Source organism: Sminthopsis crassicaudata, chromosome 1 (genome assembly GCF_048593235.1).
Source record: "Sminthopsis crassicaudata isolate SCR6 chromosome 1, ASM4859323v1, whole genome shotgun sequence".
NCBI classification, from domain to species: Eukaryota; Metazoa; Chordata; class Mammalia; order Dasyuromorphia; family Dasyuridae; genus Sminthopsis; species Sminthopsis crassicaudata.
In genome coordinates, this window is record NC_133617.1 from 21,133,548 (window position 1) to 21,159,391 (window position 25,844).

The following is a 25,844-nucleotide window of genomic DNA, read 5'->3' on the forward strand; positions in this document are numbered from 1 at the left end:
TAAAACGGGGATGATGATGGCATTTGCCTCCTAAGGTTCTGTGAGTCTCCAATAAGATGACATTTGTAGAGCGCCTGGCACGGACTGGGCACTATATAAATAAATACTAGCTCCGATGGACCATTCTCTTTGGATAACGTTTATCAAGCAGGCTGACCCGTCCTGCGGGTCTTCAATCGTGGGTCTCGAAGGAGGACATTACCTGTAAGGCAAAAAGCCTGTAAGGAAATAAGGAGGGAGACAGCTCTGTGTGGTTCAAGGCAGCTCAGCTTTATTGAGGAACAGGATTCAGCTTATATAGGTTGGCTCAGTAGTGCCTCGTATACAGGGAAGCACTGCGCAATGCATTAGGGGGGTGGGGGGGTTAGGGGCCTTGTGACCGGATTCGTAAGATCATAAATCTGTGGACAGTTCTTTGTTGAGACTGGAACATCCTGTGGTTGTTCTGTGAGGCATGAAGTTTCGGGGTCAGGAAATGGGTGGGGGTAGCAGTTCCAGTACAATGATGTTGACACAGCTGCTGTTTATTATCTTAGGTCTGAGGGTATGGGTCTCCGGCATGTCCCCCTTTTTTCTTTTAACAGGGTGGGTAGCCTGTCTTAGGCTATGTGACCTGCCTCCAGTATTAGGGTGCGATAGGTGATATATAACCAATAGGACAGTGCCTGGGCACCTCCAGTATTGGTACAGAGGAAGCATGCCACCAAGTGCTGTCTTAGGTCATCGGGGTCAGCCACACCAACTCGGGGGTACGCCATGCCGAACCCTGTCTTAAGTGGGTGGAAAACAGACCTCTCGAGGTTGCCCGTCATGGCAATTGTGTGGTCTTACTGCCATGGCTCTAAAAGTAATAAATCAAACCTCAAAGCATCCACTATCCGGGGTCACACTAATCCCGTCATTGGCTAGACCACAGCCTGTTCAAGGAGGGGCACAGCCTAGACCCAACCCGTCGGTACCAAGGTTCTTTTATTAGCTGTTCAGTAAATCTTAAAGGGTCTCCAATAGACTCCATCTCCAAACCCGACATGCCTTCAGCAGGATCAATCTCCAATCCCGACACGCCTTCAGCAGGATCAAGGCCAGGCAAACGGTGGTAGAAAATATGTGCCTTTTTGTTAACAGCTGCGTCCACCTGAGACTTAACAAAAGCTGTTATTTTGTTAAACGCCCAAGGGCCAAAGGATATTAATAGAAGGAGGCCTATGAATGGTCCAAGGATGCTAGGGAGGAGGGTCGAAAGCCAAGGGGAAGTAGAAAACCAATTTTGGTACCAGGATTCCTGTTGTTCCCTTTCTTTTTTCCTTTTTTCTAGACTATCTCTGATCTTCTGTAGGCTGTTCTCAACTAGGCCAAGTTTATCTGAATAGAAGCAACATTCTTCTTTAAGTGCCGCACATAAGCCTCCTTGTTGTAAGAAAAGGAGATCTAGACCTCATCTATTCTGTAATACTACTTCTGCCAATGAAGCAACTGAGTCTTTAAGATGTTGAAGGCCTGTTTGTAATTCTTGAAGATCTTTATCTATGGCTGCACTGAGTTGATGATATTGGGTATTGGACTGGACAAGGGACGCTATCCCAGTACCCGTTCCCACTGCCCCTAGGCCTAAGAGGATAGTCAAGGTCAGTGCTGTTAAGGGCTCTCTTTTTTGCCTAGATAGGGGAGTCGGTCCCTTGTCCCAAATTTCAAGAAAGTCCTCGGTTGGGTGAATGGTAATGTGAGGGAAGAGAGCGACGAGGACACAGTAGTCTCTTTGCTGGAGAAACTGGGAGGTTTCTATAAAGGTAGTAAGGCCTGAAGAGCAGGCAAAATAAGACCCATCAGGGGCAGACACATACGCGGCGGATAGCGAAATTGCAATAGAAAGGTTGCAAATATCATTCAGCTGCCAGGGGGAAGCATGTCAGGCCCTAAGAGGCAAGTCCCTAGGCCTGAAATTTTGCTAAGGGTCAGTCCTTGTTTCTCCTCAAGTCCCCATCTGAGGGAGGAAGAGTCATTTGTAAATATTGGAATGCCGAAATGAGCCAGTCCTTCATAAAAGGGAGGGTTGGAGGAGTAGCAGACCCAACATTATTCCAAGTATGAAATGTTGAGTTGATGAATAGCCTGTATCGAAGCATTTACTAATGATAGCACAATAGAAGTGGATGGAGAGGGACCCGGGGGAAGGGTAGGGCGGAACAAAGGCGGTTCCGGACGAAGAAGGAGATAACCTAGGGTTTGGTGTGAATGATGGGATGGGGGGGTGTAGTAGTTAGGTAACGATCTTTAGGGATGTTGGGATTTTGGTCATAACTGGGGCGGAGTTCTCGATTAGGTCCCAGTGCAACAGGGGTTTTGGTTGCGGGGATGGTTTTAAGAAGTTTGATGGTAAATAGAAGCCCATCATCATTATTTAACTTATAAAGCCGGAGGCCCCAAGTGGCTCCTTGGGCCCAAGCAGCAAACCTTTTGCCTGGCTCTGTGAACTGAATATTTAGGGGGTGGCACCACTTATTCTTGCAATTTTGGTCAAGGGTCCATTTTGGGTCAGACTGGCTGGGATGAGCGTAGTTTGCTGTGACAGTGATATAATCCCAGGAGGAGGAAGGGTTCCAATAAGTATCTCCTGTGGTTTCACAAGACCAGCTGCGGCAATAAAAGTCTGAAGGGCCCCCACATTTATAAGTCAAGGAGCGTTCCCTATGAGTGCCTGGGCACACATAAAAGGAAACACCTCTCAATCTGCTTCTTCTATCTGCAGAACCGCAGCCCCCGGCCGCGCCGCCAAGGCCTACTATGACCGGGGAAGCCCAGGGCTGTCTTTCGGGGGCCTTTGTCTGATCGTGATAGTCTTCTAAGTCCCAAGGGGGAGGGGCTCCTAAGGCCAATTTACAAAGGTCCGGGTATAGAGTGGGCCACCAATCCGAGGTGGAGAGTTGTGAGGTACTCCAGATGACGTCTCCCAAACCATTTTTTACTACCCATGTATAATTGTATAAGGTGTATGGGGTAGCATTTATTAATCCTATGAGTCCAAGAAACAATCCCGCAGAAAGCATTATGGGTAGGATAAGCGGATGAACAAACTGGGCAAGGAATAGAAGGCTTGGATTTGTAAAAGCATGCAATGGCAAGGAGAATAAGTAGCAATAAAACAATAATAGTGAGGATTGGATATACATTACCAACGCGCAGGAGGTGATGTACTCGGTTATCTGTAAGAAAACAGAAATAAAATTTCTCAGGGGCTATTCCCTGGGTTGGTTTAAAAGCTTTATCATTCGATCTGGAAGCCATCTGGCATTTTGTGCTTGGGTGTCATAAACACATGCATGTCCTTTTCCCCATATAAGGACGGGGTCAGGGCCATGCCATTGATTGGTCAATGGATCTTTCCATTTTACTTGTGCATAATTATCTGCTGTGGAAGGATGCCAGAGGTGATCTGCTGCAGATGTTCCTCTTTCATCCAGGGTTAGATAATTGAGCACAAAGAGTGCATGATTTAGTAATGTTTTGTGATTACCAGCTCGTGAATAAAGAATCTCAGGTCCAGATTGTAATTTTGAGATCATTCTTTTGAGTGTCTGATGAGCTCTCTCAACAATACCTTGACCTTGAGGGTTATATGGGATACCAGTAATGTGTTTAATACCCAGGTGTGCACAGAATTGCTTAAAGGACGAGCTAGTGTAGCCTGGGCCATTGTCTGTTTTAATGATTTTAGGCTTAGATGCGGAAACCAAGGATGCCACGATATGGGCAATGACATGTTTAGTAGCTTCTCCTGTTTGTAGGGAGGCAAAAAGGAAGCCACTAAAAGTATCAATAGAGACATGAATGTATTTAAGTTTACCAAATGGTGTGAAGTGGGTAACATCCATCTGCCAAAGTTCTCCAGGAATGAGACCACGGGGGTTAACTCCTAGGTGTGGCTCGGGCAGGAGTACTAGACATCCCGGGCATTGTTTAACTATTTGTCTAGCTTGTTCTCTAGTGATTTTGTAATGTTGGCGTAAAGTATGAGCATTAAGATGGTGCAACTCATGTGCTTTAGTGGCGGCATCCACAGGGGAGGCATTTAGAACTGTTGCCAGGAAGGCTTGTCTGGAGGCTAGATCTACTACGCTATTGCCTTCGGTCAGGGGGCCAGGGAGATCGGAGTGTGCTCTAATATGACAGATAAAGAAGGGGTGATTTCTATTCAAAATAAGTTTTTGTATTTGGGAAAACATAGGGGAAGCATTAGTAGAGGGCTTAATATAAGGGACTGTTTCAAGCAATGGAATAGAATTGGCAATATATGCACTGTCAGTGTAGATATTCATTGGGCCGGGGATATTTTCAAAAACCCAAAGCATGGCTGCTAATTCTACCAGTTGAGCTGAAACATAGGGTGTATGGAATGAGGTGAGGGCCGCATCAACTGTAACCGCGGCGGTGCCTGAAGAAGATCCATCAGTGAAAATTAGATGAGCTTTTTCTAGAGGGGCTGTTTTGGTGACACGTGGAAAGGTTACTGGGGTTTCTTTGAGAAATTGAATGAGCTTATCTGGGGGATAATGATTGTCAATAGTCCCTTGGTAAGAGATGGAGGCAATAGCCCAGGCATCATTATTTTGTTGAAGCCAAGATAACTGTGTACTAGTATATGGGCAGACAATGTGGTCAGGGTCTTTTCCAAAGAGCTTGACAGAGAGAACTCTCCCTTCCTGTAAGAGGTCTGCAGTAAGAAGCGGATATGTAGGGAGTACTTTATTAGGTGTAGCGGGACTATGGATCCAGTACAGGGGCATTTCCTGCCATAACAGTCCAGTAGGAGAAAAGGTTGTGGAAAAAATGAGAAGCCATAGTTTTTTCTGGGGGTTATAGTATCCCATTTTCTGGATAGATATAGCCTGGTTAACTTTTTGCAAGGCAGCTTCACCTTCTATAGTCATAGTACATGGAGAGGTTGGATCGGAATCTCCTTTCAGAATATCAAAAAGGGGTTTGAGATCTCCTGTAGTTAATTTTAAATAAGGGCGTAGCCAATTTATGTCTCCCAATAATTTCTGAAAGTCATTCAAGGTGTGAAGGTGAGTGGTGCGTATCTGGGTTTTTTGGGTTATTACATGACTAAAATGTAGCTCAAACCCGAGAAAAAAGTGAGGAGAAGTGAATTGAACCTTTTCTGGAGAAATATGTAGCCCCCTATCTTTAAAAGGGGTTATCAATTGATGTGTGGTTTTGAATAGTTCTTGATCAGAAGGTCCGGCAATAAGGATGTCATCCATGTAATGGATTATATAGAGTTGGGGATATTGCAATCGGAAGGGGTCTACTGTTTGGGCAACATATTTCTGACAGAGGGTGGGACTATTAGTCATGCCCTGAGGGAGGACCTTCCATTGGAAACGAGGGGAGGGACCTACACAGTTAGTAATGGGGATGGTAAAAGCAAACCTTTTGGAGTCCTCGGGGTGTAGAGGAATAGAAAAGAAGCAATCTTTGAGATTGATAACAATTTTGTGATAGCCTGCAGGGATTGCTATAGGGGTGGGAAGGCCTGGTTGTAGGGCTCCCATTGGAACCATGGTCTTATTTACTGCTCTTAGATTGTGAAGTAATCTCCATGAGCCTGACTTTTTTTTGATGACAAAAATCGGGGTGTTCCATGGTGAGTTAGAGAGTTCTATGTGATCTGCGGTTAATTGTTGTTGAATTAAAGTCATTGCAGCCTCTAATTTTTCTTTGGGAAGGGGCCACTGGTCAATCCAGACGGAGTATCAGATTTCCATGTGATTTTATCCGCCTGTAGGCTGGGGGGACCAGTGGCCCTTATAAAAAATGGTTTTGAAAACCAAGGCCAGTGCGACCGAGGCGGGGTTGTATCTGTAAAGGTTGAATGATGCCTTGATTATTTTTCCCTAGCCCCTGCCGAGGAAGGAATCCTTGGTTTAACATTTGTTCCGTGACAATGGAATTGGGGCTGCACATAATAATTCCCATTTGCGAGAGAATATCTCTTCCCCACAGGTTAACAGGGAGATTTGGAACTATAAAAGGACGGATTGTTCCTTTGTTTCCTTCTGCATCCTCCCATTGTAATAGCTGAGAGGATTGCATGGTGTTAGAGGTCTGTCCTATGCCTTGTAAATGAGTGAGTGAAGGCTGGAGGGACCAGGTGGTGGGCCAATGGGTGTCAGAAATGACTGTAGAATCGGCTCCAGAGTCGATCAGGCCTGAAAAGGGTTTGCCTTGTAGTTTAAGTGTTAAGGTGGGCCGTTCCTGAGATGAGGCCTGGACCCAATAAATATCTGAAGATCCAGGTGTGGATTTTCCCCTTTGAGCATTAAGTGCCGAATAGGTGGTATTCAGGGGGAGTGGCAAAGCTTGGGCTCCGCGTTGATGAGGCTGGATTTCGATGGTATTTTTCATGGCCGAAGCTATAACCTTGATTTCCCCTTCATAGTCATTATCAACCAGTGTGGGGTGTATCATTAGTCCCTGAAGGGTGGAAGAGGCACAGCCAATGATAAGGAAAAAGGATTTGTGGGGAGGAGGGCAGTAAACGCCTGTGGAGAGGGCTTGAGGGCCGTCCTCAGGTCTCAGTATTGTGGGGGTGGTGGTACACAGGTCCACTCCCGCGCTGCCTGCTCTAAAGAGTTGTGGGCGGGCAGGGTCCCTATGGCTGTCTGAACAGGTCCTTGAGGGGTCCGGGGTAGACCCCGTCGGCCGTTTCCCGGCAAGGGGGGCAAGGGTTTTCCATCTATATCATGTGTGGAGCGGCAAGTGTTACTCCAATGGCAACTTTTCCTACATCGAGGGCATAATGTGACAGGCGCCGCACGGCGGTTCGGGATAGCGAGAGCGGGAGCATTGTTAGTATTGTTGGTAAGGTTGAGAGGGCACTGCCTGGCGAAATGTCCCTCCGTGCCACATTTAAAACATGTTTTTGGGACTCCAGAGTGTTGGAAGGCAGCACCTCTAGCTAAATGGACCGCTTGGGACATTTTAGCCGAGGTGGGGTCAATATCTCTGCATAGTTTAATCATGTCATTTAAATTCTTCTCCCTCCATTGGCCGCGTAAAGCGGCGCGGCAGGGTCCATTAGCATTCTCATAAGCCACTATTTTAATAATTTGGTCATCTGCCGGCACAGTCCCAAATGTTCTTTCAGCAGTTTCTAGTAATCGGCTAACAAACTCAGAATAGTCCTCTTGATTCCCCTGTAATACTCTATTTAATGGGGCAAAGGGCGAACCTGAAGTGGGGAGAGCTCTCCAGGCGCCGGTAGCGGCCACAGCTGTTTGTGATAGGATTCCTAAGGGCAGGCCTTTCTGTTTAGTTTCAGAGGCGTATTCGCCTTGCCCCGCTATTTTGTCAAAAGTCCAGTTCTTTTGAGTGGCTTCACATCTATCAAAAAAGTCTGCTTTCCAGGTAAGGAATTGTCCCCTAGAGAGGGCTGCTTGCACTATTAGAAACTGCTGAAAGAATGCTTGGGACATTTTAGCCCAGGTGGGGTCAATATCTCTGCATAGTTTAATCATGTCATTTAAATTCTTCTCCCTCCATTGGCCGCGTAAAGCGGCGCGGCAGGGTCCATTAGCATTCTCATAAGCCACTATTTTAATAATTTGGTCATCTGCCGGCACAGTCCCAAATGTTCTTTCAGCAGTTTCTAGTAATCGGCTAACAAACTCAGAATAGTCCTCTTGATTCCCCTGTAATACTCTATTTAATGGGGCAAAGGGCGAACCTGAAGTGGGGAGAGCTCTCCAGGCGCCGGTAGCGGCCGCAGCTGTTTGTGATAGGATTCCTAAGGGCAGGCCTTTCTGTTTAGTTTCAGAGGCGTATTTGCCTTGCCCCGCTATTTTGTCAAAAGTCCAGTTCTTAGTAGAAGTGGACCGGAGATTGTTCTTTTGAGTGGCTTCACATCTATCAAAAAAGTCTGCTTTCCAGGTAAGGAATTGTCCCCTAGAGAGGGCTGCTTGTACTACTCTTATCCATTCTCCAGGTAATAAATACCTGTCTTGGCTGATAGCTTCAAGAGCTGACAAGGTAAAAGGCGCGTTAGGGCCGTACTTCTTTACTGCGGAATGTAAATCTTTAATACTCTTAAACTTGACGGTCTTATATTTTTTATCTCCTGTATTCCTTTCCGTCTCACTGTCACTGTCCGTCTCACTGTCACTGTCCGAGGCATTTACAGCCTCGTCCTCTTCCTCTGAAACCTCCGCTTCTTGCTCTGACTCATTTTGTTCCTCTCTTTCTGTCTCCCTTCTTTTTCCCTCCTGAGGTAGTTGTTTCTCCTGACTTCTCAGGTCAGGGAAAGTCAGAGAGGTAGGCTGACCTATATTATTTCTGAGAGATTTCGAGGGGATTTTAGAACGTCCCTTTGGCTGTCTTTCCCTGTCCATTTTTGTAGGGGGAGTTTTAAGAAGCAATGTATGGGATAAAGACTCCTTAAGTGAATGTTGAAGAGCAGAGAACTCTTTAATCATTTGAGCATATTGAGTCTGTAAATCTAAAACTTCTCTAAGCTCACGCACCCGTCGGGTTAGGTCCTTTTCTACAGAGATTAGGTCTGGGGGCGAAGAGACAGGGAGGGCGGAGGATTGGTAATTATTTATAAGAAAAATATCTTGGGGATTGTATGCCGCGGCCTCTTCCTCTAATTCGGCCGCATCGGCATCATCAAGGATTTCATCATTATTAGTTTCGTTTTTAGGCGAGGTTTTTGAAAGCGTCGGAAAGACAGGAAAGGAAAGGTTGTCTCCGGCGGGGAGAGGCGGGTAAATAGATTGAGGTTGTGGGGGGGGAATGTCAATTATGACGGACGGGGGTCGAGAGGGAATTTCTGTTTTCTTAGGAAAGGATTGCTTAGAGGCAGCACGAGACAGCGGCCGTAGATAAGATTCTGCATTTGTAACTAATTGCCGTACTTTGCCATCAGAAGAGGCACTTTCGACCACTTCATTAATTAAAGTCCAATATGAAAATACATTAAAGGGAACAGATTCGGATCCCTCTGTTTTAAGTAAATTATTTAGATCGCGCCCCACTTTCTGCCACTTAGCGGGATATATTTCAGGGCCATTAATTATGAACCAAGGGCAGACTTTGTCAATATAAATAAAGAATTTTATAAGATCTTTCTTTTTGACTTTAACTCCTCGTTCCTTAAAACTACCTTTAAGGTCCTTAATAAAGGCCGGCTCTTTTGATAAGGTAGATCCCATGAATGCGACAGACGATCACTTACCCTTAAATTACGGGGCTCAGAGTAGCCGCGAGACGTGACCGGGTCTTCTCGGAGCGGGTTCTCTGTGGTCCGGACGAAACTTCTGCGTGGTCTGTCGGGTCAATGTCCAGTTTCAAGCCCCATGTTGGGCACCAGTTGACCCGTCCTGTGGGTCTTCAATCGTGGGTCTCGAAGGAGGACATTACCTGTAAGGAAATAAGGAGGGAGACAGCTCTGTGGGGTTCAAGGCAGCTCAGCTTTATTGAGGAACAGGATTCAGCTTATATAGGTTGGCTCAGTAGTGCCTAATGCAATGCATTAGGGAGGGGGTTAGGGGCCTCTCTTTGTGGAGCCTGGAACATCCTGTGGTGGTTCGGTGAGGCCCGAAGTTCCGGGGTCAGGAAATGGGTGGGGGCAGCAGTTCCAGTACAATGATGTAGACACAGCTGCTGTTTATTATCTCAGGTCTGAGGGTATGGGTCTCCGGCAGCAGGCGGCGCACTAAAGGCGGGGAAGACAAATTAAATGATCTCCATTCCCCAGGAAGGAATTTCGGGAGGCTCTCGCCAGGGCCCGAACGCAGTCACAGGTGGGGTACGTGCACGTAGAAAAGGCAGTAAGTAAAAGGGGGGGCACTGGCAGTGGGTGCGGGGTCCAGGAGGGGCTGCTAGGGGGAGCAGGGAGCAGTGCTCAGGCTGTACCTGGAAAGGAGGCGGCGCTGAGGAAGGAAGGGGGAGACGCTATTCCGGGTTCTGAACTACCACCTCCTCTCCCCCTCATCCCGTCCGCCGCCGCCGGCTCGTTTAGCCCCCGAGGGCAGGGATCCCCTCGGGGTCCGCACCCAGCACAAGCTTAATAAATGGGAACGACCCCAAATCACGGGTGCACCTGGAGGTTACAGAAGCGCTTTCCAAGGCACCGTTAGGGGAGGAAACCGGAGCAGAAGAGCTGGGTTCGAATCCTCCACGGATCCAGGGCGAGGAGGGTCTATTTCATATCGGAGCCCAAAGGAGGGACGTGCCGCCTGGGCCAAGATGACCCGGCCGGGATCCGAGACGGGACTTGCATCTGGGTCCTCCTTCCTCTCGTACGCCCTCCGGGCCTCTCCTCACGCCCGCGGGAGCCTCAGTCTCCTCCTCTGCAAAGTGGGGGTAACTGCAGCACCTACCTCACGGAGTGGCCGGGACGCGCTGCAGAAACGTCCGCTAGCAGGACACAGGGAGGCGGCAGTAACGCGGCGCCCGTCGTTCCGGTTCTCCCGCCCTGCGCGCCTCACAGCGACCAAGTCCCCTCAGCCCGGAGGCGACTCCGAGCAGAGGGTGGAAAGGGCGGCGCGCGAAAGCCCGCCTCCTCGCCACGCCTGCGCACTGCGCGAGTGCGGCGCGAGGGCCCGGCCACGCGTGCGCAGTAACTGAGCAGTCCGTTCCAGAGGCGGTGGCTGCGGCTGCGCAGAGCCCGACGCAGAGAGTGAGGGGAGCGGGGGAGGCGGGGCGGCAGCGGCGGCGGCGACAGCGGCGCCGTCCGTTCGCCCTGAGCCGGACAGACCGAGAGAAGGGAGGGTGGGGTGGGGAAAGGCAAGCGCGTGCGCAAGAGCGGGGGAGGGCGGGTCTGCGCCTGGGGCGCGTGCGCAGAAGTGTGCAAGGGCGGGGCGGCGCCGCGGGCGCGTGCGCAGTGGCGGTGGACGGGGCGGGGCGGGAAGCCGGGAGGCTGGGAGGGAGGGCGTGGGGGCGGGGGGGGCGAGGGGCGGAGGGAGGCGTTTCTGTCAGTTCCGGCTGTTTGTTCGGGAAGTGGATCCGCCGGGGCCCGGAGCTGCCGCGGATCGCCAGGCCCGCCCGCCCGCTCGCCGCTCGCCACCCGCCCCCGCCCCCGCCCTGCGGCCCTCCCTCCCTCCCTCCCTCCTCTCTGGCCCACCCGGCCTGGCCCGGCCCGGCTCGGCCCGCCGCCCGCCATGGCCCGGGACTACGACCATCTCTTCAAGCTGCTCATCATTGGCGACAGCGGTGAGCGAGGGGCCCAGGGCGGCGACCGGGCCCGGACCCCTGGGCGGGGGCAGGGCGGCGCCCGGGGGCGAGGGGCGCGCGGCCGCGCGGGGCCGGGGGCGCGGAGCCCCGAGACCCCGGCCCGGGCTGCGGGAGGGGGCAGGCGGCTCGCGAGCTTGGCCTGGACGACTCCGGCTTGGGGAGAGGGATCGCGGGGCCCGTGATCTCCGTGGTCAGGGGGCCCGGAGGGCCGTGACCTCTCTCGGAAGTGGCCGGTGGAAGGAGGCTGGGGTCGTTGGGTGAAGGTTCCGAAGGTCCGGGGCGACCCCCGCCCAGAGGGGAGGGGCTGCGGGCAGTGACTCGGAATTGGGGTGCGGCGAGGACTGTGGCGCGCGCATGTCCAGCTTTGGGGTAGCAGGGGTGTGAGTATCCGTCGGGCCTTCAGTGTTGGCTTAGCTGTGGATGGGGAGGGGGCGGAAGCAGAGCCCTGGGGGGAGGGGGCGACCCCTGCCCGACTTAGAGAGCAGGAAGAGGAAAACTGGGGTTCTGTCCCCGACCTGTGACCTTGCTCGAGTCACTTTTTCTACGCCCTTCCCTGCCGCACCTCCTGCTGAGAAGGAAGCTGGCTTAACCCTCCCTGGGGCTCCCGGACCCCCCTCCGAGGGCCTCGGAAAGGACAAATCGGAGGAAGAAAGGCTGGGAGGAGGGGGTGGCGAGTTCGCAGCCACAGAGCTGGGATTTGAACCCAGAGCCTGGGTCCCGAGGCAGCCCAGGGCCCGGGGCGGTGCTGCGGGAATGGAGGAGCTTTGTACTGTAGCGGCCGCTCCCCCCAGCGGCTGCAGAGGGGCCTGCCGGGGGTCTGGGGGGTCAGGGGCAGAGCAGGTTTGCGGTGAGGACGGGAGGGGAGCAGGTGGTGGAGGATCCCGGTGGAAGGGGAGGAGGCCGGGAGAGGTTCGGTGGTCCGCGCCGGGCTGGAAGTGTCATGTGATCCGCGGCAGAGCCGGGCTGGAAGTGGAGCATATTGGGTGTTATAAAAAGCTCATGTCGGGGACGGTGCTGGCGGGGTGAGGATTTCACTCCATTGGACCAGACAAAGGCAGTAAGTTGCTTACGGGAGGGATCCGGAGAGCCGCGGCCTCCCGCGTTGGGATGGAGGGGGTTTGGCTGTTTGTGCGTCGGGCTTCCGGGCCTCAGGTGGAGGCCAAGGGACACGCTTGCGGAGGTCTAGGATGGAAAAGCTGGAGGTTGGAGGTCCGGCTCCCTCCTCCTCCCCTTGTGCTGCTGAGCCAGGGGGCCTTTCCAGAGGCTTGTTTTAGCTCCGGATGGGGCAGAGGAACAGGGAGGGGGAGAAGTGTGATGAGGTGAGCGCAGTTCCTGTGGTGCCGGGATCGCCAAAGTGCAGAGCTGACAGGCCCTGCCCCTCCCCCTTTAAAGCCCACTGGGCAGCGCTTGGCCCTGTTTCCCTCAGAACCTCGTGGATGGTGTGAAGCCGGCCTCTTTGCCCCAGGCTGAACGTGTGGGTGCCTGAGGTGTGTGGGACTGGCGGTAGGACAAAGTCTGGCCCGGCTCTGGGCGTAGAGGGTATGTGCAGGCCATGGGCCGTCTTCCTCGGCCTGGGGGGTTCCGGAGGGGAGACTTCACGAGGGACCCCAGGTGTCTGTGCTCTTCCCTAAACTAGATCCTTATTGTCTCTTGTCCATTCCAGTGACTTAGGACTGGGGACATGAAGTGACAGGAAGCTTGTTCCTCCACAAACACTGGAGCTCTCTGCTAGAGTTCAGTTTCCCCTTGATGTGATCTCAGTTTAGGCTCTGAATGAAGATTTCCCCGGGCGTAGTGGCCACTGACCACTCCCATCCTTCGGTTTGCAGCGCAGATCACACTGCTCACCCCACAGGGAGACACCGGCTGCCAAGACGGGCAGTCTCCGAAGCGGACACTGCTCGGGGCAGAGGGAGGGCTGTGGTCAGTTGGTTTCACACCAGCCGTTGGTGACCTTTTATTTTCTCTGTGGCTTAGGTAAATCGGTACCCCCATTTCCTTCCTTAGGCCGGGAGCTGGTAGATAAATGGTGTTTACGGATACTCCCAGCGAGGCCTTCCTCCGAGGGGCTCGGGGGGAGCTGCTCTCTCTCCCACTAGAGCGCTTTCTGCAGCGGCCTTAGGTTTTGCCCTGCTTCAGCAGAGAAATAAGGAAGGCTGGGGCTCTGACCATAGTCCGGGATTCTCTGAGTCAGGCCGCCTGAGTGTCCTGGCTTCTGCTGAATGAGCGAGCTTCTGGAGGCTGGGGGAGAGGGGAGGAAGCTAACTAGACAGCTGGGCCTTGGGCAGAGCCTATGGGAAGAGCCAGCCCAGGAGCCTTGTGCTCACTGCTCACAGCAGGAAGCCTCCCTGAGACGGGGAGGATCTGAGACTTCAATGAGGAAGTGACAGCCCTGGGCCCAAGGGCTGAGCCACAGGTACTCTGGGTGCAGCCCAGGAGAGGCTTTTGGCTTCCCTGATTCTGCTGGCGAGGGTTTTCCAGAAAACAAAGCCCTTTGGGATACCAAGTCCGTCGGATATTAGTCAGGTTAAAGAAACACCTGGAAGGAATCTCTAAGATGTGATGAAAAAACGCTCGAATGAACTAATGAATGGAATAACAATCGATTAAGCCGTGTGCTGAGTACAAAATCCCAAAGGAACCCACATCCTAAAAGGGGAGATGGTCCCTTCGGTGGGCTGTGGCCTGGAAGGGGCACTCTGGTCCTCCCTTTGCAGGGATGCTGAAAGGGGATGAAGGACGGGAGACGGACAAACAGGAGCTTTGGCTGAGTTCTTGGTTCCAGGCCCGAGGGGTTGGGGGCAAGGCAGGTTGTGACAAGATTTTTGGGTAACAGGGAAATGGAGCCTGGCTGATAGTTGCCAGGTGGGACATTTATCGACCAAGAAATGGTTTGGGGCCTTCAGTTGTTGACTCATTAGCTCCTGGGTTTGCTAGCATGGCGTGGAGACATTTGACTGCCTTAAAGGTCTTTGGTTCCCATTCTCTGACAGGATCTAATTCCAGAGATTTGTGCCCAGGGTTGGACTTAGGAGAGTCTAGGGTACTTTTTGAGGCCTCATGGAAGGGCCATTGCCAAAGATGTGGCGTGTGGGCCCGGGGTGGGGAGATTTGGGTGTTCCTGGACTGTTTTGGGGCATGTGAACGTGCCTGGGGGTGCTGAGCTCAGTATGTATGTGAATACGCCTTTTTAGAGCTGCTAGACTGGGGTGTGGAGGGATCAGCCTCATGGGCCAGTGGCCGCCTCACCCCCCACCCCCCTGAGGAGTTCCATCAGGAACAGAAACAGAAATGTGTCTAGTGTGGCAAAGAGAAGGCATCCTAGCTGGGCCTGGGAGCTGGGACCCTTAAGTGCCAGAATGACTTGTGTGCCAGTGGGGAAGCCTCTTTGGAGCTCCGGTGTTTGTGGTTGCTGCTGTGGTGGTTAACACTTAATTGACCAGATTGGACTAGATGGAACCTGGAATCTAGAAGGCCTGAGATTAACTCCAAGCTCAGACATTTACTAGCTGTGTGACCTTGGGCTAGTCTCTTAATCCTATCTCAGTTTCCTCAGCTACAAAAAAGGGGATAATAATAGCACAGACCTCCCAGGTTGTTAGGATAACATTTGTAAAGTGCTTAGCAAAATTTGAAGCACTACATATGTACTAGCTGTTATTATTGTTGTCTTCTAGTAGAATTGATTTTTTTGTAACTCTGAATTTATTTTGTGCATTTAAAAATAGGATTCTGAGAAGGCAGAAAACATTTGTTAACTGACCATATGTACTGGATTGTATTAAGCCAGTGGTCCTCAAACTTTTTTTTTTTTTTTTTTTCCCTGAGGCTGGGGTTAAGTGACTTGCCCAGGGTCACACAGCCAGGAAGTGTGAAGTGTCTGAGACCAGATTTGAACTCAGGTCCTCCTGAATTCAAGGCTGGTGCTCTATCCACTGCGCCACCTAGCTGCCCCTGACTTTTTAAATAGGGGGCCAGTTCACTGTCCCTCAGACTGTGGGAGGGCCGGACTGTAATAAAAACAAAAACTCACACTCTGTCTTAGCCCCTCCGCCTATTTGCCATTACATGGCGGGCTGCATAAATGTCCTCAGCAGGGTTTGAGAACCCCTGTATTAAATACTGTATAAATATTATTTTGTTTGTTCCTCATTATAACCTTGGGAGATGATCTTACAAATGAGGAAATTGGGGCAGGCAGATGAATGACTTGCCCAAGTTCACACTTCTAGTAAATGAGACTGGATTTGAACTCAGGGCTTCCTGACTTTAAGGCTCAGCATTTTATCCACCTAGCTTCCTTTACAGAATCTGCAGGATTCAGCAGACCTATAGAGGGAACTCGGACACAAAAAGATTAAGAACCTTGAACTAGAGCTTCTCTGAGGTCTCTTCTAGCTCTCGGTTGTGTGAAGGACTATGAATAATATTCCCCATAGTTCTCAGTACTAAATGGATAGAACAAGTCGGTCGTTTCCTTATCTGTAAAATGGGAATAATAAGAGTTGCTGCCTCATACAGTTTTTGTGAGTCTCAAAGGAAATCGTATATGCAAAACATTCTGTAAGTGTGAAAGTTATCCATAAATAACCATTGCTGGTGGTGGCAGCGGTGGCAGCAGATGTAGTAGTAAATATTGCCTGTTTGCCTCCACCCCCTTCCCTGGAACCATCTCTGGTTTCTTGCATCTTTTGGGCTGCCGCAGGAGGCTCCGAAGTGCCGGGGCCTGGAGCCGGTCCCCCTGGGATGATTCTTAGAGGGAAGAGAGAGTATTCTTTCTGGGCACCATCTTGACTTTGTTGTTAACTAGCGCTTCAGGAAATTAAATTCAGCCTGTGCGTGTTTCAGGGATGGGGAGAGAGAGGAGATTGGATGGGATTGGGTTACCCTAATGGGGACCTTGGGTACCTTTGTAATCCTCATAAATAAGTACAGATAAATACAGACATAGCCTGGCTTATATAGTGCGGGTCTTGGAGTCAGGAATAGCTGGGTTTGGGCCTAACAGTGAAAAGTCATAGTGAAGGAGACCCGACTTCCATAGCCATGTGACAGTAAGAATACATGCTGGGAGTTCTGGGAAAATTGTGGACTCTTGACCTTTTGACATGGAGTTGACATTTCTCTAGTCTGATATGGTTCACTATGCCCAGCCCAGCAGCTCTTGAGAGGGAAGGGGTGTGGATTATTATTGCTCCCTGAAAGGAGAGATTGAAAGGCAGTTGGGATTGAGATTTAGGATTCCGGATTCCTGTTTGAATCCTCATGCTGCTCCTCTACCACTTTAAAATGGCATGGACTTGCTGTTCATCCCTGCCTTTGGCCCATCTACCTCCAGCAGGAAGAGCCTTGGTTTGGGGTAACTGAGTGACCCTTGGCATTTTTTCCTTCTTTTGCAGGCGTGGGCAAGAGCAGCTTGCTGTTACGATTTGCAGACAACACTTTCTCAGGTGAGCAATGCCGGGGGACCTGCCAGGCTTTTTCCTCTGAAGTTCCTTTTCCTAGAAGCCAGGAACATTGGCTCTAGGCTTTTACCCTAGGAGAAAAGGGGCTAGGGGAAGGAGTTGGTTTGGGAGGAGCTTGCGATGATAGTAGAACACAGACCATCTCCAGAGCAAGGCACCCCCAGGGGCAAGGGCCATAAAGGCCTCCATTGGCAATGGTGGCTTGGTTTATGTCAGTTTATGCCAACTGAGACATGATTGACCCTGGAAAGATGGGGAAGCGTTGAGGGGAAAAGATGGTTGTATTTGAAGTAGATTTTTTTTTTTTTTGCTGAGGCAATTGGGGTTAAGTGACTTGCCCAGGTCACACACCAGGAAGTGTTAAGTGTCTGAGGGCAGATTTGAACGTGGGTCCTCCTGACTTCAGGGCTGGTGCTCTTTCCATTGTACCACCTAGCTGCCCCAAGATGGTTGTATTTGCTTTGGGACTAGAGAGCAGTTGTTGGCCTCTGTCTTCTGGCTCTAGCCATGTCCTTGGCTTCTGCTGGTTCTGTAGCCAGGTGAACTCTAGGAAGGGAGAGCCCAGCTCTGGCTGAGAGAGGTCAGCAGCTTCCCCGGGAGGCCTTGGCCTGTTCTCTGGTCTTAGAGCTTCTGTAATGTGGTCGTTTTGTACAGGCAGCTACATCACCACAATTGGGGTGGACTTCAAAATCCGGACTGTGGAGATCAATGGGGAAAAGGTCAAACTACAGATCTGGGACACGGCTGGGCAGGAACGCTTCCGCACCATCACCTCCACGTAAGTCTGGGAGGGACGGGCTCCCGGGGCCCCTTCCTCACCTTACTGACTGCTGACCATTCATGCAACCTCAGGATAATGTCAAAGTCTGTCTCCCAGCACAAGGGAGCCAGAGTGTCTTGTGGAGAGAAAGTAAACTTGTCTCAGGGCAGGGATGGTTGTTGCCCTCACGGTTTTCCAGTCTCTGAAGCCTTGTGTACCTAGCCAGCCACGGTGCCATTGAGGGTGGTTGGGAAATGACTCCTCCGACCGTCCCACAGGCAGCACCAAGGAGGAAGGAAGGAGCTCCCCAGCTTCTCCTTCAGTCTTTTACCCTTGTCTAAATGGCCATGTTCTCAGTTGGGAGGCCCTGCAAATGTGCTCCTTTTCCTGAGGCTGTCCTGAGACATTTGTATTGTTTGCTCTGAGCCATTTGTCCAAGGAACTGAGGCTTCTCCAGGATCATCCAGGCCTGAGTTCACCTTCATCTGGGAGCCACCTCAGACAGGAAGTGGTTTAGGGCAATAGGGGCGGAGCTGTTGCTTAGAGCTCTTCAACTCTGCCTGTCAGGTGACTTACTACTACCCAGCCATCCTTGAATGGCATCTTTCTCAGTTGTCAGCTTCAAATAAAGGGTAAAATCTAGTCCAATTTCCCCCAGAGTAGGATATCTGGGGGATTTGTACTTATTGGGATATTTAAATAGGAGTGATTCCTTTCCTCCATTGAGAATACAAATGGTCATCTAGGTCTTTTTTTATTCAGCTCATTATTCAGATCATTGCTTCTCCAATAGACACCCAGAAACCAGGTTTCCTCCCCTTCCTGTGTGTGCTCTCTGAGGCCTGGGAGCTCATCTGAGGGGTTGTAAGTGAATGATAATAAGAAACTAAGCTCGGATATTAATAGGGCTGTCCATGGTTTTTCTGGTGTGAGGAGTGCCACCTGCTTGTAGCTTGGAGTGGACCTTGTCACTAAAGTCACCAGGGTGGCGGTGACACTGGTATTAAAGGCTACAGCCATTTAGGCAGACTGTCTTGGAGTTGCTTTCTCATTAGCTAGGCAGCTCTATTTGAGGGGTTCTCTTGTTCTCGGAATTTAGCAAACAGAATGAGAAGGCCCTGGGAGTGGGCTGCACTCGTGGCAAAACATAGCAAAGACTGAGGGAAAGCTGGGGCCCTTGGGAAGGGGCTGCCCAGACTTCCAAGAATGTCCAGTGAAATCCAGGAGTCCGGGATCTGTCATCACAAGAGCCTTGGCTTCCAGCTGGCTCCTTCGCCTTTTTTCGTGCCCCCACCCCTTTGGCAGCAGCTGTGGATGGGCCTTGCTTAGTTGTTTTTTAAAATTCATTTTTGAAGAAGATGCTGGGTTTTGGTTAGAGGTTAGTGAAATAAAGATAGATTTTTTTTTTTTTTTTTTCTCATCCCGGTTTTACTGGGAAGACATCTTTGAGTTCTGGTGGACCTAAAGGCCCCCAGGTTAAGAACTCCCGTCCTAGTTTAAGTTTCCTTGTCTTACAGATGAGGGGGCCAAGTCTCAGAAGCTATGGCAGTCACTGATGAGACTAACTGACCTCTTCCTGTTTGTAAAATGCTTTACCACTCACTGATCTTCACAGTGACCCTGTGAGACTAAAACCTAAGGTGCCATTTCCTCATGGGTAAAATGAGGGTCAAAAATGATTCTAAAAGTCATGCTGCAAAAGGGGATGGGAAGGAGCTAGGGAAAATGGGATAAACCAAGTGAATTCAGAAAAGCTGGGCCTCTATTGAAAAGGGAGACGTTGGATGAGGGAGACTTCTGCAGCCTCTTGCTAGAGGTGGAATTTAAAACTCAGAAAAACTTTCTTCACCAGGGGGTCTCTCCTGGTTCCCCCTCAACCTTCATGAAATGGGTCTTTTTGCTTTGGTGTTGTTGGCCTGGTCTGGGAAGAGGGCCAGAAGGTCACCTTCCCTCATTTGTCCTCTTCGTGCTCCTCTCCTTGTTCCACTGAGCTGCGGAATGGATGTCCTTAAGGGCAGTTGGAAAGGGAAACTGAGGCCAAAAGAACAACCCTTTTGCTCATTTCTGGGGAGAAGAAGGCTATCCTGGTACCTGCTAAGGCAGAGCCTGAAACTCTGTCTTTGCTTTAAGAGGCTTCTCTTTTTCAGGAGTGCAGGCTGGCCTAGAGAGGTTAGCCACTCTGCTCCAATTGTCCAGAAGATTGTAGGGATTGCAATCTTTCCAGAGTTTACTCTCAGAGACAGAGACATACAGAATCACAGAGATTGTGTGTGTGTGTGTGTGTGTGTCTGTGGGGGGCGGTGTTTGGAAGATAAAAGGCATATTCTAGGCTCTAAAAAAAGAGCCATTTTGTCTGATTCACAGGGATTAACTAAAAAATAAAATCTTTATCCAGCAATACTTTAGTGTACCAACTTCTGGTATCTCACCTTTGGTGACCAGGACTTGCTGCCTCACAAGGTTAAACTCCTCATTCTGAGGTTGACTGACTAGGCTTCTGGGCCGGTTCCACCAGGAGGTGATAAGAAGCAGGATTCTGATTGCCTCGTCATCCTGTTCTCTCTGAATGCCCCATGCCTCCCCAAGATAAGAGGCCAAGGTCTTTCTTGGCTTCCATCTCAGCCCAGTTACATCCACTGGCATTCGGTGAGTGGAAGCGTTCTCAGAAGTCCGAGCATCCTGGAAGAAGTATTGGCTTCTGGGTGTTTGTCGCTAGCTCAGGGTGGCAGTTAGTTTACTTTTCTGAACCTCATTTATCTCATCTCTAAAATAGTTGTTTGGCCTGGCTGATCCATGAGGCCTCTTGTCTCCCCTCTTCCTTGATTCCCTGAGGATGGAAGCACAAGAGAGACAGCCCTATCCCTGGGAGAGGATAGGCTGTGAGAATGAGGCATTGGGAAAGATTGCCTTCTGGGGGTTAGGGATTGGGAGCTTGGAACTGGAGCCTCGTCGTGACCAAAGACTTTCTTGGCATTCTTCAGCCGAGAATTTTAAAACTTCATTTTCCTTTGAACGTTTCCTCTCCTGGCACAAGGATAGCTAAATGTGTCACATTGGCTGAGGCTTCCTAGCTCTTTTCCTCCTTTTCCAAGCTTACCTCTCTCCTCCAAACTACATTTTGAGTTTTATCCCAGAAAGGGAGACGAGGACTGGAAGGGGATGATGACCAGAGCAGCGATTGTTGTCTAGGAGATCAAGGCTTCCTTGGAGGCCAGGTGCAAAGCTAGCTTAGGGATGAGCTGATTTTCACAGCAGGCCCCTCATTTTTTGGTGGCCCTAAGGGGAAAATCAGAGTGGACACAGCCAAATATCTAGAGAACGATGAAGGTGAAGCCCCGATAGAGCTCCTTACCTCAGATTAATGGGGCTGTGACTTTGTCCTATTCCGACCCTTGGCTGAACCCACAGCTGCATCAGTGCTTCATGGGAGGAGCTGATAGATAAGGTTCAGAGTAACTTACTCTTTGAGATAATTGTAAAGTACTTAGACCACCTGGCACATAGTAGGTGCCTTTTTCCGTTCCCAAGAATCCTCTCCATGGTACCCCTTATCCTTTTCTCCCTCCCCTGACTGGCTCGGGTTCTTGCCATCACCACCAAGTGAAAGGTCTGGGGGAGTAGCCCCTCGTTAGCAGGAGGGAGGAGAACTCTGCTTTCTTCCCAGCCTGGCTGGCTGCTGTCCTTGATAAGCTCTGGCTGCCTTCTGCTGCGGGGGAGAACTGAGGACTGGGGAAGATGTTCTTGCTGGGGCCCCAGAGCCAGGAGCTCTCGTCTCGTCGCGTCTTTGAGAAGTCTTGGGTCCGGGTGCATTGCCAGTGTGGGTGAATGAAAACCTCATAGCGGGCAGCAAAGCGGATCCTCTTGAGGCTACTAATGGTCTTACGCTTTATTTCTTTTTTTTTTTCTCCTCTTTTTCCTTTTTTTAATTATTTTTTTTTTTTTAAAAGATTTTTAAAAAGCTCATTATCATAGTCAGCAAAACAAATCCCTCTGTCTTAGCCTGAATGGCGAATCTTTCCCCTCCAGAGTTCCAGCTGTTCATTGTGCATAAACTTGTTTATTTTTACAATGTTATTATAGGATTTTTTTTTTTTTTTTAAACCCTGGTTCTTGTTAGTTCAGTCAGTATCAGTCCATACCGGTCTTCCGGGTTTCTTAGAAACTGTCCCTTTTGTCATTTCTTACCACATAGGGATATCCCATGGCATTCATATGCCCTAATTTGTTCAACCATTCCCCAAGTTCTCCTCTTCTTTTTCTTGGGCTTGGGCCTGTAAGATTATTAAGGAGGAAGAGGAGGAACAGGTGATTTCTTTGTGTCAAGGGGATGATTGCAAAGGCTCCCCAGGAAAGGGCCATTCCAGCTGAGCTCTGAGAGGCGTAGCCAGCTGTGAGAGCTGCAGGGAGGAAGGATAATCTCCACATCTTCATGTAGAACCAGGGTCCCCGAGCTCTCTCTTTCGTCCTGCTCTCTGGCATAATCAGTTGCGCGTTGGCCCTGGGTTCAAATTTTGCCTCTGAAACTTAGTAGCTGTGTGACTCTGGGCAAGTTACCTTTTTATCTCTCTGTCAAATGGGAGTTAGGAAACCCCTCTTTCCCAGGATTGTCATGCAGCTCAAATGAACCAAAGAAGAGAAAGGATTAAAACGCTCTGCAGATGCGTTTGTTAGGACTTTGAGACCTCAAGGCTCCACTGAAGGATGGAGAAAGGCCGGGGATATAAAAGCATTTGGTCAGAGGAGGCTGTGTCCTGCTGGGCTGGGAGGGCCTTGAGAGCATTCCCGGGCTTCCTTCTTCCGTTCCTTCCTGGATTGCCCAGGACCGCTCGCAGATCCACGCCAGGGCCAGGGAACAGGAATGGAAAGCTCCCGTTGGCCTTTCGAAGAGGGCCCCGGGTGCTAGGGGCCGAGTCCTGCTGCGGGGAAGTCGGTGCTGTCTTAAATCTGACCTGATGTGGCATTGTTTTGAAAGGTCGGCTGAAGGTGCGTGGGTACAGGCCTAGGAGGAGGGAAGGCTGGCGGCCTGAACGTGACGGCCCGAGGGAGGGCTGGGTGCCCATTGTGCCTTAGCCTTCACCTCGTGGCACGCTGATCCCTTTGAGCGTGTTTGGCTGTTGTCTCTTCCTGCTGTTCCTCCTCTCACCAGCAGGCTGCCGGCTTTTAGATGGCTGCAGCAGGTCCTGATGCAGGCCTTTCTGCCTTCCAGGTATTACCGAGGGACCCACGGGGTCATTGTGGTGTACGATGTCACCAGCGCAGAGTCTTTCGTCAATGTCAAGCGGTGGCTCCATGAAATCAACCAGAACTGTGATGACGTGTGCCGGATATTAGGTGAGGCTGGGCCGGGTGGCGGGCAGGGGGGGGGGGGGCGGCTTCTCCCCGGGGGCTCGTCTCACCCTGATTTGCCCTTTAGTGGGAAACAAGAATGATGACCCAGAGCGGAAGGTGGTGGAGACGGAAGACGCCTACAAGTTTGCGGGGCAGATGGGGATCCAGCTGTTTGAGACCAGCGCCAAAGAGAACGTCAATGTGGAAGAGGTACAGTTCTGGCCTTCTCCCCAGGGAGGATTCTGGGGAACAGTCAGCCTTTAGGACTAGCTTTTCTTCTTGAGAAGGGCTCTCCCACAGGGCCCCAGTTTCTGAACCTCCCAGGGTGCCTTGCCTCTAGCTTAGTGCTTCGCAGTACTTCCCTAGATCTTGGTGGCGGCTGGTGCAGCAGCAGCTTAGCAGCCCGGATTTCTGGGGAATTCATCTACCTGCTCAGCCCCAAGCTCTCCTCTACCCTGTGTTGGAGGAGATTGTTCAAGTTGTTAAATGAAGCCTTGCTGGCAGGCAGAAAAAAGCCACTTTTGCCATTCATGGAGAGCAGTAGAGGGGAGACTGACGGCCTGGGTAGTGTTCCCAGGGGCCATTGCAGAACCTCTGCCTCTCCTGAGGTACAGGTCTGCCTTTTGCCTGAGTGCAGGGTTTGGGGAATGTGATGTGGAAGGTATTGAGTGTCGATGTTCATCAAAAATGGTGACAGTGATTAAGAAATATCTTTGCATGTATTTTGAAAAATAAAACGCTATTATAATTTTTAAAAAATAAAGGGAAAGGGGGAAAAAATGGTGACAGTGGATGGCGAGCTGCCTTTGCGCCTCAAGCTCCCACAGGCTCTTCCTCTGTAGTCTAACTGGGCTCCTGCTGTGCTTTTGGGAAATTCTGGAGAGCCGTGGCCATTCATCCTGTGCTCTTTCCTGCCCTCTTTGTCTAAGAATAACAAGAAAACCAGGAGTCCAGAAGTCCCCAGCTGGCCCTGGAGCATTGTTCTTTCCTGTTGGACGGGAGTGGGAGCTTGGGGATAGATGCCAGGGAACCCAGTGGAAGGGGCAGTTGAGGAAAGGGGTCTGGATTCTCAGCCACTGCACATAGAGTGGAGCTTTGGGGGCTCTCGCTTGATCTGGATATGACTGCACTGCTTCCAGCTTGTGAGGGGGAGTCTCTGGCCCGTCTTCCCTTTAAACAGTATCTCTTATGGATGCCTCTGGCCGTCCCCTGTCTGTTGCAGATGTTCAACTGCATCACAGAGCTGGTTCTCCGAGCAAAGAAAGAAAACTTAGCAAAGCAGCAGCAGCAGCAACAGAACGATGTGGTCAAGCTCACGAAGAACAGTAAACGGAAGAAGCGGTGCTGCTGATGTCCCGCCTGTGCTGCTGCAGAGACTGCGCTGTGGCCCCTCTGCCCGCCCACCCACCGCCCGCCACGGGCCCCGGGGGGGAACATTCTCAGTTTCGTGCCGTTATTTAAAGATGTTTTTCTCCACGTTTTATATTGGGAGGTGCCGTGGGCACTCTTTCCTCCCCTTCGAGTGCCAAGAAGGTGTCGGATGAACTCACCCTCTCCTCCGTGCTCCCCTTCTGTCCCGGGGCCAAGGCACCCACAGCACGGGTGTGGACGCTGCCAGCTGAGCGAACTGATTAACCCAGAGTTTGTACATAATGTATATTGCTTTAACCAGCTGCGCCATTCTCGTTTCGCTCTGGCTTTTGCCTCCTACATGCCAACCCACCAGGACTCTCTCCTTCATTCCTCCTTTCTCTCTTCCTTCCTGGACACAGACAGCTCCCCATATGTCAGGATCAGGGCCTAGGCTTCTCTCCTGCCCCCTCGGACCGGCCAGACAGGACCGGGACTCCGGTCCCCTACTCGGGCCACCCCGTCATGCCCCTTGAGGCTTTTTGGATTCTGCCCCTATTCTGGGAGCCAGGTCCGAGATGAGTCTTTGCCTGGTAGATTCCAGCCTGCTCCTCTCCTCTCCTCACCTCCACCTCCTGCCCCTTCCTGGCAGCTGGGGAGCCTCTTGGTTCTGCCCCAGGCCGTCCTCTTTCCACCTCTTCCTTTTGGGTCTCTCTGTGAATGTGAGTCCTGTCCTTTGGCCAATGGATATTACTTTTTGTCTCCTGGTCTCCTCAGTTCACAGAACTGCAGGCACGGGAGCACCTAGGCTCTTAAGTTTGTACCAAAATGTTTAAATTGCAGCAGAAAGCCAGGAGTGAATGTGTGTGTGTTGGTTGGGATTGGGGGGTGGGGGGGGAGGAGGGCAAGGGTTACAGGTTTTTTATAAAGGTAATGAAGCCAAATCAAATCATTCGAAAAAAATCCCTTGGCCCTGTCCCTTGGAGCCTCAGGGGAGCAGCAGCAGCAGGCAGTGGCAGCGCCACCATGGAAGCCCATGGGTTAGAAGGACTGAAGCAAATTAGAAATACCGAGGCCCGTGTTCCTCATGCTCTAGAACAACCTTTGGGACTGTTTGACAGGGCAAGGATAGAATGGGTTTCGGATCCTGGCCCTCAGTTTCCCCAGCTGTCCATCACCGGAGTTCTTGGGTAGTTTGAGGAAGGGATGTGTGGGGCTGCTGACCCTGGGAAAAGGACTCTCTTCACTTGGGTGACTGACTTAGTTGAAATCATTGACAACCCAGTTCCTTGGTTCAAAGGAGAATGGTGCCAGGTAACAATGGTCAGCTTCTTGGGGAGGGGAGGAAAGAGCGTTGGGGCAGAGATGGGGACCCAAAGCAGCGTCTGAGCCGCTGAGCATAACTAGCACAGACCCACGGGCTCCTTGGGGCCCGGGTCAAGGTCCTCTGCACTTGAATCTCATATCTCCTTAACACCCCCTAAAAAAAAAAAAAAGGATCACGTAACATGGGAGTAATTTATGTTCTCGCTGCAACTTACTTTAATAGATTTTTTTTTTTTCCTAAATGATTTCCAGGCAAAGTTTTGATTGGACAATCACATCACGGATCAGTCACTGCAGATTTTCCATGTAAACACTGTTGGGCGGGTTTTTAATCAATAAAAACTGGGGATGTCGTCTACCCCGTCTCCTGGTCCCAGAACTGC

At 50.9% G+C, this 25,844-nt stretch overlaps 2 protein-coding genes across 4 annotated transcripts; one reads left to right on the plus strand and one right to left on the minus strand.

Annotated features, from left to right (window-relative positions):
* Positions 1-249: 249 nt before the first annotated feature.
* LOC141558754 (uncharacterized) lies at positions 250-10,794 on the minus strand. Of its 2 annotated transcripts, XR_012487135.1 has the most exons (3): positions 10,380-10,794; positions 9,233-9,417; positions 250-3,200 (listed from the first exon to the last, which is right to left on the minus strand). XR_012487135.1 is itself a non-coding variant. In XM_074296445.1 (2 exons), exon 2 carries the CDS (start codon positions 9,207-9,209, stop codon positions 6,576-6,578), a length of 2,634 nt encoding a protein of 877 aa, XP_074152546.1. In that variant the 5' UTR covers positions 9,210-9,417; positions 10,380-10,747; the 3' UTR covers positions 250-6,575. The 2 variants fall into 2 exon arrangements, 1 of the variants encoding a protein (XP_074152546.1); XM_074296445.1 differs by having other exon boundaries at positions 250-9,417; positions 10,380-10,747.
* Positions 10,795-10,956: 162 nt separating this feature from the next.
* Positions 10,957-25,819, plus strand: RAB35 (RAB35, member RAS oncogene family). Of its 2 annotated transcripts, XM_074296494.1 has the most exons (6): positions 10,976-11,211; positions 16,632-16,682; positions 17,352-17,475; positions 22,664-22,788; positions 22,871-22,995; positions 24,008-25,819. In XM_074296494.1, exons 1-6 carry the CDS (start codon positions 11,160-11,162, stop codon positions 24,134-24,136), a joined length of 606 nt encoding a protein of 201 aa, XP_074152595.1. In that variant the 5' UTR covers positions 10,976-11,159; the 3' UTR covers positions 24,137-25,819. The 2 variants fall into 2 exon arrangements, with proteins under 2 accessions (XP_074152603.1, XP_074152595.1); XM_074296502.1 differs by lacking the exon at positions 22,871-22,995 and having other exon boundaries at positions 10,957-11,211.
* Positions 25,820-25,844: the final 25 nt, after the last annotated feature.

Coding starts and splice junctions, on each gene's coding strand:
- LOC141558754 (XM_074296445.1), bottom strand. CDS start 9,209: ATGGGATCTACCTTATCAAAAGAGCCGGCCTTTATTAAGGACCTTAAA.
- RAB35 (XM_074296494.1), top strand. CDS start 11,160: ATGGCCCGGGACTACGACCATCTCTTCAAGCTGCTCATCATTGGCGAC. Junction 22,789..22,870: donor TGACGTGTGCCGGATATTAG/GTGAGGCTGGGC, acceptor TTTGCCCTTTAG/TGGGAAACAAGAATGATGAC. Junction 22,996..24,007: donor AGAACGTCAATGTGGAAGAG/GTACAGTTCTGG, acceptor TGTCTGTTGCAG/ATGTTCAACTGCATCACAGA.